This window comes from Somniosus microcephalus, chromosome 23 (genome assembly GCF_052327205.1).
Source record: "Somniosus microcephalus isolate GS21.2 chromosome 23, FLI_Smic_1.0, whole genome shotgun sequence".
NCBI lineage: Eukaryota > Metazoa > Chordata > Chondrichthyes > Squaliformes > Somniosidae > Somniosus > Somniosus microcephalus.
The window spans coordinates 52,573,568-52,588,658 of record NC_141009.1 but is presented as its reverse complement, the minus strand read 5'-3'; the positions used below and the strand labels follow the sequence as shown (position 1 = coordinate 52,588,658).

Here is a 15,091-nt window from a genome sequence, read left to right as displayed (position 1 = left end):
AACCCAACTAATTCACTAATGCCCTACAGGGAAAGCAACCTGCCACCTCTGCCTGCTCTGGCCTACGTGTGACTTCAGTTCCAGACTATGTAATAGACTCTTAATGCCCTCAGGGCACCTCGGGATGGTGACATGGCATCTTTGTTGTTGCCAATGTCATCCACCCAAGAACAAATAAATAAGAACAAACCGGCAATGTCACTCGAACTGGCCCAAAGATGTTCGGTGTGGGAAACAATAACAACTTACATTTGTATAGCGTCTTTAACATAGTAAAACATCCCAAGGCGCTTCTCACACGAGCATTATCGTTAAAAAAAAAACAGTAGGGCATCAATGGCCTCGCCCCTCCCTATCTCTAACCTCCTCCTGCCCTACAACTCTCCCAGATCTCTGCGCTGCTCCAACTCTGGCCTCTTGTGCATCCCTGATTTCCATCACTCGATAAATGGCGGCCGTGCTTTCCGCTGCGTCGGCCCTAAACTCTGGAATTTTCTCTCCAAACCTCTCGCACCTCTCTAGCGCGCGCTCCTGCTTTAAGATACTGCTTAAAACCTGCCTCTTTGACCAGGCTTTGGGTCACCTGTCCTAATATCACTTCATGTGGCTCGATGTCAAACTTTGATTGATAACTCTGCTGTGAAGCGTCTTGGGACGTTTTATTACATGTTAAAGGTGCCATATAAATGCAAGTTGTTGTTGTAGAGGGCTGTCTTCTAAGGTTGAGGTTTAGATAGAGAAGGAGCTTAACTTTGCACCAAACTGTACTATACCTTGATGGTGACACTAGGCACTAATATCCCTCACCTCGGTGACAGCAAAAAAAAAATAAGAAATGAAGGCTATGTCGCTGGGACCTAGCCTCGTACACTTCACACTGGTTGGCACAAAGGCCTGTGTGGAGCATTAAAAAAAATGGAGTAAGTAAGGTTACCTCTTACTGCCTGGATTTATCAGGGACTCTCCTGCAAGTTTCTTCTTGGCCACTGATGAAGAGCCAGGTCCATTTCCTTTCCTCTTAGAATCGTAGTCTGCAACAAAATTGCAACAGAATTCAATCATAGAATCAGAATCAATAGAACAGGAGGCCATTCGGCCCGTCGTATCTGCGCCGGCTCTTTGAAAGAGCTCTCCAATTAGTCCCACTCCTCTGCCCTTTCCCCATAGCCGCTGCAAAATTTTCCCCTTCAAGTATTTATCCAATTCCCTTTTGAAAGTTACTGTTGAATCTGCTTCCACCGCCCCTTTCAGGCAGCGCGTTCCAGATCATGACAACTTGCTGCGTAAAACATGTTTTCCTCATGCCGCCTCTGTTTTTTTTTACCTTATATCTGTGTCCTCTGGTTCCTTCTGCCACTGGAAACAGTTTCTCCTTATTTACTCTATCAAAACCCTTCATGATTTTGAACACCCCTATCAAATCTCTCCTTAACCTTCACTGCTTTATGGATAACAACCCCAGTTTCTCTAGTCTCACCATTTAACTGAAGTCCTTCATCCCTGTGCCATTCGAGTGAATCTCTTTCACACCGTCTGTAAATCCTAAAGTGGGGAGCCCGGAATTGGCCACAGTACTCCAACTGGGGCCTAACCAGTGTTTTAGAAAGGCTTGGCATTAACAGCATTGCTTTTGCACTCTGCCCCTCTTTATAAAGCCAAGAATCCTGCGTGCCTTTTAAACAGCCTTCTCAACTTGTCCTGCCACCTTCAAAGGCTTGTGTACGTACACCCCCAGGTCGCTCTGTTCCGGCACCCTCTTTAATATTGTACCATTTAGTTTATATTGCCTCACCTCATTCTTCTTGCTAAAATCAATCACTTCACACTTCTCTGCATTAAATTTCATCTGCCATGTGTCTGCCCACTTCACCAGTCTGTCTATGTCTTCCTGAAGTCTGTTACTATCCTCCTCAATGTTTACTAAGGCCATGAATTTAATGGAGGAGGCAGGATGGTAGCGGGATAGCTGGTTGCCGGGTTCTGGTTCCGCACCCGGCTGCAGCCGCTCTGTAGACGTGATTTTTCCTTGATTGCCCTTGTTAAGCCCGCCCTGCGGGCTTCCCGGCCAATTAACAGGGAGAGGGTCTGATGACGTCATTTGATGACGCGTCATCAGCCGGTTTCTTTAAAGGCACCATGTCCACTTGGAGTTTGACAGTTGTTCTGTCAGTGTTTGACAGCATTGAGGTGCTGCAAAAACTGACAAGCACTGCACAAAGGTGGACGCTAGCACCCAGGCTCTCCAATGACTCCAATGCTTATATGTAGGCCGCCAATTTAATAGCGCTCAGGGGGTGGGTTTGGAGGTGGATCCGCTGTCAAAATAGCAAAGATTGACAGTGGGCAGGAAGAACTGACTCGACACCAAGCGGCGGGGGATACAATTCAGCTTGTTAAATGGCTTGTTAAGAGCCAATTTAAGACTATTTTGAGGCTTACTTCTAATTTTACGTTCTCCCCCACGGGTTACCCGCTGTTCGGGGAATGCGCCAGCTCAACCTGCCGTGTTTTGAGTCTGCTCTGATGTATCTGATAAGCTGGTTGGGTGATTGGGCAGATGCAGTATAATGTGGATAAATGCGAGGTTATCCATGTTGGTGGCAAAACCAGGAAGGCAGATTATTATCTGAACAGCAATAGATTGGGAAAAGGGGAAGTGCAACGAGACCTGGGTGTCCTTGTGCACCAGTCGCTCAAGGTAAGCATGCAGGTGCAGCAGGCGGTTAAGAAGGCAAATGGTATGTTGGCCTTCATAGCGAGAGGATTCGAGTGCAGGAGCAATGATGTCATGCTGCAGTTGTACAGGGCCTTGGTGAGACCACATCTTGAGTGTTGTGTGCAGTTTTGGTCACCTTATCTGAGAAAGGATGTTCTTGCCATGGAGGGAGTGCAGCGAAGATTTACCAGACTGATACCTGGGATGGCAGGAATGACGTATGAAGAGAGATTGGGTCGATTAGGCTTATATTTGCTGGAGTTTAGAAGAATGAGAGGGGATCTCATTGAAACTTATAAAATTCTAACAGGACTAGACAGACTAGATGCTGGAAGGATGTTCCCCATGGCAGGGAAGTCCAGAACCAGGGGTCACAGTCTAAGGATAAGGGGAAAGCCATTTAGGACTGAGATGAGGAGGAATTTCTTCACCCAGAGAGTGGTGAACCTGTGGAATTCTCTACCACAGAAAGCAGTTGAGGCCAACTTATTAAATATATTCAAGAAGGAGTTAGATATATTTCTTAAGGCTAAAGGGATCAAGGGATATGGGGAGAAAGCAGGGACAGGGTACTGAATTTAGATGATCAGCCATGATCTCATTAAATGGTGGAACAGGGTCGAGGTGCCAAATGGCCTACTCCTGCTCCTATCTTCTGTGTTTCTATGTTTCTGAGAGCTGCAGAAGTGGTATAAAGGATGCCATGTTGCAGATGGTCACTTTCAGAGCACAGAAAATGTTGGTTACTGCATTTAGCTTACAGGTTTTTAGATCAAACTGTATGTCCAGTGCCACCTCATTGGGAGAACCTCTCTCACCAGTGACAGATCGCTTCTGTCATCTCACCTGCAGCTGCCATCTGTTGCAGCAACATCGGAGCCAATGAAACAATCAGACCCTGGTCCTCCGAATCCTTCTCCGCCATCACCTGATGCTGACAACATTCTCTTCCCTTCCAAGGGTGGAAGAGACCCCCCCAGGACACCAACGCAGCCTGCTTGCACATTGCACAGGAGGGCAAAAGCAGGGGTGTTGTCAGGGGTCCCTGGCTGCACAAAACATTACTGCAAAGCCACACTCAAAACTCACCCTGCTGTGCCACTCAACACATCCCCATCACGCTGCCTTCCCTACCCTTCTCCTGCACATCCTTACTCACACCAACTTACCTTGCAACTCCACCCAACCCTCTCTATCTACTTTATCACTTGCCCATCTCACTAGCCACGTCTTACACTCACCCTCATCCAACTGCAAGCATACCAACTAACAACACGCAAGGGTAGGCACATGTGAAGTTTCTGGTAATGTGTTGTCATACAGTGAAATCTATTTTTCCAAAAGTGCCCCTTATTGGACAAATCTGAGCACACCTTGAGAAGTGTCATACTGAGTTCCAGTGATTGTTCAGACATAACTTCCACCTCCCCCCCACCTCGCTATAGTGATGAGTGTTCATGGAATGGCTTGGACATTAAAGGGATGCTTCATGGTGCTGGTGTGGGATGGTGTCAACCTGGTTTATCATGTGGCAGCCAGGGTTAACAGCCTCAAGTGAAGTAAATCTGGCCATGGTCATGCCATCGCTGGCCTCCCGGGCAGCAATGTTGTCAGGGACTGATGCCCTGTGTCCTGTGCAGCATCAGGCGATGGCGGCGAAGGTTGGTGATGTTGGTGTGCCTGGTGATGTTGGTGTTGGGGCTGATCGTGGAAGGATTCGGAGGACCAAGGTCTGATTGTTTCATTAGCTCTGATGTTGCTGCAATAGATGGCAGCTGCAGGTGAGATGACAGAAGCGATCTGTCGCTGGTGAGAGAGGTTCTCCCAATGAGGTGGCACTGGACATACAGTTGGATCTAAAAACTTGTAAGCTAAAGAAATCTCTATGTGTATTAAAAATGCAGTAACCAACAGTTTCTGCGCTCTGAAACTGACCATCTGCAACATGGCATCCTTTACACCACTTCTGCAGCTGTCAGCTTATCAGATACATCAGAGCAGACTCAAATCACGCCAGGCTCAGCTGGCATGTTCCCCGAACAGCAGGTAACCCGTGGGGGAGAACGTAAAATTAGAAGTAAGCCTCAAAATAGTCTTACATTGGCTCTTACCAAGCCATTTAACAAGCTGAATTGTATCCCCCGCTGCTTGGTGTCGGGTCAGTTCTCCGCTGACAGACGCGACACCTGGGAGACTCGCGTGTATTACGTCCGTGAATGATTGAGACACGGACAGCAGGAGTGGAACAAAATAAGTCTTTACTGATGGAAGTCAACAGTGAAACTGAAACAACAGAGGCTCACTAGCGCCTTTTATACAAGGGTGGTCACTGCCGGTACTGCAGTCTGAGACCAGTTATTCTCTTAAAGATACATACACAACAATTCCTCCCCTTTTAGATAAACAGTACATAACATTCATTTAACAACTAAATGAAAACTAATTACAATCACAATTACTGTTGCAAGATACATTGGTTAAGTTTAAGCAATTATAAGTTCAGTCTTTGAGGAGGCTTCCTGATTCTGTCTGGATAACGCCTCTTTGGGGTATCAGGTTCTTCTGGCAATGTTGAGTCAGGATCAATGTCGTTGTTTGGTTCATCTGCTTCCAATATTACCGGTTCTGCGGTAGCTGCAATTGGAACGTCGATTTCATTACCAGGTGTATCAGATCGTGGTGTGGAGTTGACGTTTTCCAGTGACTCTAGAATCTGGTCAGCATGGCGTCTTACAATGCTCTCCCCAACGTCCACGGTATACATGAGAGGTCCTTGTCGTGTACAAATTGTTCCTGGCTGCCATTTCTCAGTGCGGTAGTCCCGGGCCAAAACTGGTTGACCTATCTTAAAACTCCTGGTCGGCCTTTCATTCATATTCTGAAACTGCCTGTTCTCCACATCTCTTCGGACGTTTGGCTTAACCAAATCCAAGCGGCATCGTAGTCTTCGATTGAAGAACATCATGGCTGGAGTTTGGTTGGTAACCGCATGTGTCGCATTCTGGTAGGCAAACAAGAAGTTGTCCACCTTGTGTTGTAGGGGTATATCTTCATTACACATTGCCTTGATAGCCTTCTTGAATGTTTGGACAAACCTCTCGGCCAATCCATTAGTGGCTGGATGATATGGGGCAGATGTGTAATGCTTAACACCATTGTTCTTTAAGAACCTCCGGAACTCTTCAGACACAAACTATGGTCCATTGTCAGAGCAAATCTGTTCAGGCAGCCCATTCCTGGCGAATATGGTTCGTAAAACTGTGATAGTTTTTTCCGTGGTGGTTGAGGACATTTTTATTACCTCTGGCCACTTTGAATGTGCATCCACCGCAATTAAAAACATCGAGTCCATGAAGGGACCAGCAAAATCAATGTGCACCCTTTGCCATGGAGATGAGGGCCACTCCCATGGATGCAAAGGAGCTTGTGGTGGGGCGTTTTGGACCTTCTGGCATCCTGCACAGCTCTTGGTCATCTCTTCGATTTCTCTATCGATTCCCGGCCACCACACAAACGCTCTGGCTAAGTTCTTCATTTTTACCCCACCCAGATGACCCTCATGAAGCTCATTGAGCACTCTATCCGTCAACTTAGGTGGAATTACCACTCTGGATCCACACATCAAGATTCCTCTGCACACTGACAGCTGTTCTCTTCTCGGCAAGAATGCTGGCAGCAGTGGTTCGCCATGTGCTGGCCATCCCTTCACCGTTAAATCATAGACCCGTGATAGTGTCGGGTCATTCCGTGTTTCCTTTTCTATGTTTGCATTCGTCACAGGGAGACATTTGACTATGGTCGAGTGGAATAACTCCATTGGATCCACTGCAAGGTTGTCTTCTTCCACCGTCGGCAACGGTAGGCGTGACAATCCATCAGCATTTCCATGCTGTTTAGTTCCTTTGTACTCGATGTCATATTGGTGTGCCCCTAGGAAAGGGGACCATCTCTGCAGCCGTTGTGCTGTCATTATCGGTACGCCCTTCTGAGGGTTGAAAATGGAGACAAGAGGTTGATGATCGGTTAGTAGAGTAAATTTTTGACCGTGCAGGTAGTGATTGAACTTCTTCACCCCCCACACTAGGCCGAGGGCCTCTCTGTCAATCTGGGCGTAGTTACGCTCGGCAGAAGTTAACGAGCGTGACGCAAAAGCTATCGGCCTCTCTAAACCATCAAGGAATTTAAGTGACAGTACCGCCCCAATGCCGTAGGGAGACGCATCACACGACAGTCTGATCGGCAGTGCTGGGTTGTAGTGAGCCAATACTTCCCTTGAAGTGATTAAGTCCTTACTCTTCTGAAAAGCACGCTTACAATCATCGCTCCATTTCCATGCTACCCCCGTTCGTAGCAGGGCGTTCAGTGGGTGCAGAATTGTCGACAAATTCGGCAAAAACTTATGATAGTAATTCACCAATCCGAGGAATGACCTCAGTTGTGACACATTTTCAGGCTCTGGGGCCTTAACAACCGCTTCAATTTTGTCAGGGAACTTATGTAACCCCTCTTCATCAATCACGTGGCCACAATACGATATCTGTTTCTTAAAAAATTCGCACTTGGGGCGGTTGGCTCGCAGCCCATGTTCCCGTAGTCTAGTGAGCACCTGTTCTAGGTTGTTAAGGTGTTCACTGTCATCTTCACCCATCACAAGGATGTCGTCCAAGTAACACTGAGTCCCCGGAATCCCTTGCAGGACTTGTTCCATCGCTCTTTGCCATATCGCCGGAGCCGATGCTACTCCGAATACCAATCGATGATACTGGTAAAGACCTTTGTGAGTGTTTATCGTGACATACTTCCTAGAGGACTCTTCAACCTCCATCTGCAAATATGCTTGTGCTAGGTCAATTTTTGTAAAACGCTTCCCTCCAGACAGCGAGGCGAAGATGTCTTCTATCCTTGGAAGAGGATATTGTACTGTGTGAAGGACTGGGTTCACCGTCACCTTGAAATCCCCACAGATGCGAATCTTCCTTGGCTCCCCGGACTTATTGCTTAACGTTTTCTTCATGACAGGAACGATGGGTGTTGCCCACTCGCTCCAGTCGACCTTAGACAACACGCCCGCCTTCTCCAGATTCTCCAGCTCTGCCTCGACAGCTGGGCGAATTGCATATGGTACCGGTCTTGCTTTGAAAAACTTGGGAACTGCATTCTCTTCTATTTTTATCGAGGCGGTTACGCCTTTAAGCGTGCCCAGTTCTTGTTGAAATACCTCTTTGGCGTTAGCTAAGATTGTTGACAATCGTCCAGGAGTGACATCTTCATCTTTTTTACCATCCACCGTCATTGCATGAATGGAGTGCCAATCTAAGTTTATCTTCCTGATCCATTCCCATCCCAATAACGGTGGTCCACCATTTGGCAGTATGTAGAGATACAATTTCCGTATTTTCTTGCCGTTGTATTTGACAGGCACCCTTATTTTTCCTCTGGGGTATACTTTTTGCCCCGTATACGTCGTCAAGACGATGGATGTCTCTCTCAAGGGTATGTGTGAAAATAGCCGCTCGTAGTCTCGTCGATTCATGACGGTTAGCGCTGATCCTGTATCCAATTCCATTTTAACTTGGGACCCTACTATCGTGAGGGTGACCCAAATGGTTCGGTGATCCTCTTTTGCGATTACATTGTGAAGTTTGAGACAGCTTAGTCTCCTGTTCCCGGATTCACTATCGCTCATCTGGTCTTCGGAACTACTGTCCGTCATCTTTTGTACTTTCTTGTACGGTTCCTTAGTAGCCTTTTTGTTGTCGCTGGTCTTCTTCCCAGACCTGCAAACTCGTGCAATGTGTCCCATCTTCCCGCATTGCCTGCATATTTTGTCTTTGGACCAGCAGTCCTTCTGGTCATGGTTAGTTCTGCCGCAGCGATAACATTTTGCAAATCCCCGTGTCATTTCGTGGGTGCCGTATTCCTGTGGTTTTTGTTGAATTTCTGCAGCTCCCCTGGCTGCTGCTTCATACGATACTGCCACGCTGAAAGCCTTAACTAGCGTCAGCTCTTTCTCTGAGAGTAACTTCTTCTGTGTTCCTTCACTCAGGAGTCCACAGACAAATTTGTCCCGTACGGTATCTGCCAGTCCTGCTCCGAACTGGCAGTGCTTTGATAGCTTGCGTAGTTCCGTAAGATACTCAGCATTGCTCTCATCTTTGTGCTGAGTTCTCCTGTGGAATTTAAATCTTTCTGCTATCAAGAGCGGTGCAGGGTTTAGGTGTTCCTGTAGGACAGCAACAATTTCGTTGAAACTCTTCGCCTTCGGTTTGGCTGGAGTAATCAGGTCCCGCAATAGGCCATACGTTCTAGCGCCCATTAAGTTTAGCAATATCGATGCCTTTTTCTCCTCCGCTATTTCGTTTGCCTCGAAATATACCTCGACTCTTTCCACATACGTGGTCCAGTCCTCTATTGTATTATCAAAAGCAGTGATACAGCCAGTGTTCGGCATCTTGCAAATCTAAAATGGCGCCTCCCGCGCTTTGCCTTCTTCCCCGATTTAACAAAATGGCGCCTCCCGCGCTTTGCCGTCTTTCCCGCCGATTAAGATGGCGCCTCCCGCGCTTTGCCTTCTTCCCCGCTATTGTTAGCGCTGCTTTCCACGGTTTCTTGCGCGTTTAATATATTTTTAAAAATTATTTTCCCGTCGTGGAACAACCCTGTGGGACTCTTGCCTCCCTCTTCGCGGGTCTATACGCAACCCGGCTTCGTAGCACCGGCCGCGCCCTGTGTGCTCCACTCTCTCTCTCTCTTCTTCCCGACAACGCTGCTCGGCCCCGTTGCAAACCACCTGCTTGAGTTCGCGACCGCCGCAGCCGAGGAAGGATCAGTGCACTACCTGCCACCAGCCCGATTAGCTGAAGCACCGTCGACAGGAACCAGGCCCCGCATCCGACAGCTTCTCCAGCAATCTTCAACTCTGCAACACAGGGCGGATGCCCACGGTCGACGCCCGTTTCTACTGCCTCTTACTTTCTTTTCTTTCTGGCCTCGACCTCTGCTCACTTCGCTGTAGGAATGGATCCCAGGAGGTGGTGCAGACTGTAGGTAGGTTCGTATCTGCTCGTCGCCAGTATTACGTCCGTGAATGATTGAGACACGGACAGCAGGAGTGGAACAAAATAAGTCTTTACTGATGGAAGTCAATAGTGAAACTGAAACAGAGGCTCACTAGCGCCTTTTATACAGGGGTGGTCACTGCCGGTACTGCAGTCTGAGACCAGTTATTCTCTTAAAGGTACATACACAACAGCGTGGAGGCGCGATGACAGCGGGTTTCCTACCCACTATCAATCTTTGCTAGTTTGACAGCGGACCCGCCTCCAAACCCGACCCCTGAGCGCTATTAAATTCACGGCCTACATTTCCGATATTTTGTCATCAACAAACATTGAAATGATGCCCTGTATACCCAAGTCTAGGTCATTAACATATATCAAAAGGAGCAGTGGTCCCAATACCGACCCCTGGGGAACACCACTGTACACTTCCCTCCAGTCTGTAAACAACCGTTCACCACCACGCTCTGCTTTCTGTCCCTTAGCCAATTTCTTGTCCACACAGACTCTGCCCCTTTAATCCCATGGGCTTCAATTTTGCTAACTCGAATTAAAACAGTTGAATTAACCTAGAAACTGCCAGAACTTTCTGTAACTGAAACAACCAAAATAACCAATGAAATTACCAATATTTCTACCTTTCCAAATTTCTTTAATATATTTAAACTAACTGTTCGAATGAAAAATAATTGGACATGTTCAATATTTCAAACTATCACTCTGAAGGTTTGCTGAAGACAAACACTTCTCGATATTCAAATTATTTTCCAGATTCCCTCAGTGACTTGTGGGGGAGGGGGGTAATTGTCTAACTACACACTGGTGATGGAACCTCGGCTTCTGATAGCACTCGCGGACTTACTGCAATGTGTTGTCAGTGTACTCGGAATACGACCTACCCCCCGCCCCGGCCTGTGAGTAACAGGGTCAAACAGACCCTGGAAGAACACAGCGTTTGATGGAAAGGCGTCCTAACAACAGGCCTCAGGGACTCCCCTGTTAAAGAGGGGAAAATCAGCCAGGGGCCCACTCCTGATAACTATCCAGTGACTCCTCCTGGACTTGTGTGCGAGTCTAAATGAATGTCAGGTGAAGAGAAGATTAGGCTGGGATTCTCTCCACAATCAGCAGCCTGCTGACATTCCCCATCAGGTGTCAGTTGTGGCTCAGTGGTAGCACTCTTGCCTCGGAGTCAGAAATGGTTGTGGGTTCAAGTCCCACTCCAGAGAGTTGAGCCCAGTGCTGAGAGAATGCTACACTGTCAGAGGTGCCGTCTTTCAGATGAGACGTTAAATCAAGGCCCCGTCTGTCTTCTCAGGTGGATGTAAAAGACCCCATGACACTATTTGAAGAAGAGCAGGGGAGTTATCCCTGGTGTCCTGGTCACTATGTATCCCTCAACTAACACCTTTAAACAGGTAGTCTGGTCATTATCACATTGCTGTTTATGGGAGCTTGCTGCGTGTAAATTGGATGCTGCGTTTCCTACATCAGTGACTACACTTCAAATGTACTTCATTGGCTGTAAAGCGCTTTGGGGCGTCCTGAGGTTGTGAAAGGCACTATATAAATGCAAGTCTTTTTTAAAATCAAGGCTCACACATCAATATTGGCCAGTTGGACAGGTTGCCAGAGGGTCCTCCATTGCTTGTTCTTCAGTGAGGAGGCCACTCTTTCAGGAGAGCAAGCAAGAAAATAATTTTACATCAAATCGTGACAAATGGCCCGGTGGTAACTGTAGAGAAAACCATGACCACTTGCCCAATCCTACAATACCAGTCCCAGAGGGACTTCCACCTGCCTATTTACTTTCAGCTTAGGTCAGTCGCTGAGGCAATGTGAATGAAAGAAACTGGCAACCGCTAAAGGGGAGAAGTAGTGACGGGTTCTTAGATGAAACCTGAAAATGCTGGGATTGCACAGCAGCTTGATCAGCATCTGTAAGATCCCTGCATCACAGCTCCATGACTTGTCTTACCTGCTAGAAACATTCTTTGTGTCCTCTGCATCCTCTTCTCAAGGTTTAAGGCGTTGCTTTCTTCAGAAGCTGCCGGGTGGAAAATGTAGCATTGAAGAATAAGCTTAAGTATTCATCAGGGCACTGCCCCTCCCTCAGTGTGACAGTAAAGAACAGCCTTCGCTATTCACACATACAAGAATCATTAACAGCATCTCCCTGCAGTTCTAATTGCTCAAACCAGCCACAACAGTGATTAGCGACAGGGGTAAAGCAGCCAGCTCGTTATGAAGGAAGGTTAACACATGGTGCTCTCTTCTACACCTCTAATGCATCAGCTGTGGCTCAGTTGGTAGCACCCTCGCCTCTGAGTCAGCATAGGTCATGGGTTCAAGCCCCACTCCAGGGACTTGAGCACAAAAGCTAAGCTGACACTCCAGCGCAGTACTGAGGGAGTGCTGCATTGTCGGAGGTGCTGTCTTTTGGATGAGACATTAAACCGAGGCCCAGTATGGCCTCTCAGGATGTAAAAGATCTCATGGCACTATTTTGAAGAAGAGCAGGGAAGTTCTCCCCCGGTGTCCTGGGCCAACATTTATCCCTCAACCAACATCACTAAGAAACAAATTAACTGGTTGGTCATTATCTCATTGCTGTTTGTGGGACCTTATAACAGTGACTACACTTCAAAAGTGCTGGAAAGTGCTTTGGGACATCCTAAGGTAGTGAAAGGCGCTATAGAAATGCAAGTCCTTCCTTCCATCTTGCTCAGCCAGGCTGCCAAATGGTGCTGCAGAGTGAAGGCAAGGAAATTGGGGTTGTGCCCCTTCACGCCTCCCACAGGCTGTTAATAGAAGTTAATGGCAGAGGCCAGGAAACAGGACACCTCCTTGTCCGCTAGGCTGGTCGAAGTGTAAAGAGACTGGAAGGAGAATGAAAACCAACAATAAAAGCAATTGCAGACAAAATGTGCAATTCAATCTACAGAAACTTCACTCCCCGAGACTATCACCTAGTTCATGGCTTGATCGTTAAATCAAGTTTAAAATGGAAGCAAGTTTTTAAAAACTGTGCTGAGGTATTTTTAAAGATTGTGAAGATTTAAGACATTGCCACTGACCAAAAGAACCTTGCCCCACTCTCTACCTCTGCCCTCCAAAAAAGCACTTGGTAGTTTTCCGATAGTTTTCGCCTTATCAACACCCCCCTCCCCACCCAACCCGCCACCCGCCCCCCTCCAAACCCCTCACACTCCCCCGTACCTTTCAGTTGGTTTTGTAGGTCATGTACTTGATTCACCAGGTGAAACATGACCGACTGGATCTCCGCCTTGGCTTCAGAAATGGACAGCTTGTAGAGGTCAAAGGTTAGTCCCAGGTCATCTTGGCTGAGTTTCAGTATTATTGTGTTGTCCAGGACAGTGAGGCTGACAGCGGCCTTCTGGAAAGCTTCTCTGTGGGGACGGCAGAAAGTGTGAGTGGCAGCGTTGATTTATTACATCGAGCACTCGCCCTTCCTGATCCGAAGGACAATGTGTCGCGATACTTCACAACAGTTGACTTCACTTTCTCACTGACGTGTATGGACCCACTCTTTCATTCCCCCATGGGTTTCTCTCCCTCAGTGACAGGACCTTCCAAATAAATAGAACTTTAGTATTAAAATAAAATACTTAGTGAGACTGAAATGGCCCAGCCACACTGTAGTGAGTTACATAGGAACAGGAATAGGCCATTTGACCCCTCGAGCTTGTTCCGCCATTCAGTTAGATTATGGATGATCTGTATCTTAACTCCATTTACTCGCCTTGGTTCCATATCCCTCAATACTCTCTGATTCAGTGAGTCCATTTTAGCTCCCAAGTTGGCTCAGTCAGTAGTTGAGCCGCACAGCTTTGGAAGTTTCCGGTTAAATGCTGAGACAGCTGGTTCCCAACTGTGGTAGCGATCTGGACGCTACAATCAATCGCAGCTTCCCTCGGTTAGGAAGGGGGGAATTCAGCTCGACTTCCCACTTTTGGTCGCTGCCCAGCAACCCCGGCTGGGAGAGTGTGTGTGTGTGTGTGTGTGTGTGTGTGTGTGTGTGTGTGTGTGTGTGTGTGTGTGTGTGTGTGTGTGTGTGTGTAGGACAGGATCGGGCTGTGGCTGTGATGCCTTTCCTGTCAACGAGCATGCCAACACTCACCAGGCTGCCACATGGAGAATGGCCGTCTGCGTGAGGCACTGCATTGTGCCTGGGGCCATGGAGCTGTACCCCAACAATGAGTCTTTGGGAGGAGGGGAGAAGAGGGAAGAGTGAAAATCTGCCACAAGGAGCAACAAAAAAGGACTATTATAGTTAATAAGGTTCAGTGGCTCAACAGGTCATATTACACACATTTCACATCCAAATAACTCTCATTAGGAACCGCAATATATTGTAAGACGTTGTCAAATATATGACTGCGTGTTTAAGTAGCTATTGCAGCCACCAAGTTTCGTGCCTGCTCCAAGCTGCTACCATGCTAGCAGTCAGAAAAATATATTTTTGTGACAATGTTCTCTTGTGAGGTTTTGCAATGTATTTCTAGCTTTTCTGTATATCTCATCCTCTTTCCTCCTCTTAATTTTTAACTCTCGCTGGCCCCTTCTCCTCTGCTTAGACACTTTGTACACCCAGGCACCACCAATGCTGCACTTGGTTAGTGGTTAACCAAGTGACTGAGAGCAGCTGCCGCAGACCCCCATCTATTTAGGTGTCAGCCGTGGCTCAGTGGGCAGCACCCTCGCCTCGGAGTCAGACGGTTGTGGGTTCAAGTCCCACTCCAGAGACTTGAGCACAAAATCCAGGCCGACACTCCCGGTGCAGTGCTGAGGGAGTGCTGCACTGTTGGAGGTGACATCTTTCGGAGAAGACGTTAAACTGAGGCCCCGTCTGCCCTCTCAGGTAGATGTAAAAGATCCTATGGCACTATTTTGAAGAGCAGGGGAGTTATCCCCGCTGTCCCGGCCAATATTTATCCCTCAACCAACATCACTAAAACAAATTATCTGGTCATTATTGCATTGCTGTTTGTGGGAGCTTGCTGTGCACAAATTGACTGCCGCGTTTCCTACGTTACATCAGTGGCTACACTTCAAAAAGTATTTAATTAGCTGTAAAGCGCTTTGGGATGCCCTGAGGTTGTGAAAGGCGCTATATAAATGCAAGTCTATCTATTTTTTCTCTCCCTCTTGTGACCTTCACCCGGCACCTCCCAGGGTGCAGTGTGGTTGAGACAGGGGTCCTAGTTGATTAATACAAGACTGAGCTGCCTCCTACTACCCAGGGTGTGCAGGTTGGCATGCCAGAATTCTCTGTGCCGCGTTTATAGATAAAAAT

At 47.5% G+C, this 15,091-nt stretch overlaps 1 protein-coding gene across 1 annotated transcript in view; it reads right to left on the bottom strand.

Moving 5' to 3' along the window:
- The window catches only part of paxx (PAXX non-homologous end joining factor), a 29,539-nt gene that overhangs the window by 952 nt on the left and 13,496 nt on the right, over positions 1-15,091 (bottom strand). Inside the window, exons 5-7 of the mRNA XM_085965845.1 lie at positions 12,994-13,184; positions 11,753-11,821; positions 935-1,031 (exon numbers count right to left, since the gene is read on the bottom strand). Of these exons, the coding sequence (XP_085821971.1) occupies positions 935-1,031; positions 11,753-11,821; positions 12,994-13,184 (357 nt within the window). The remainder of the gene's footprint in view (positions 1-934; positions 1,032-11,752; positions 11,822-12,993; positions 13,185-15,091) is intronic.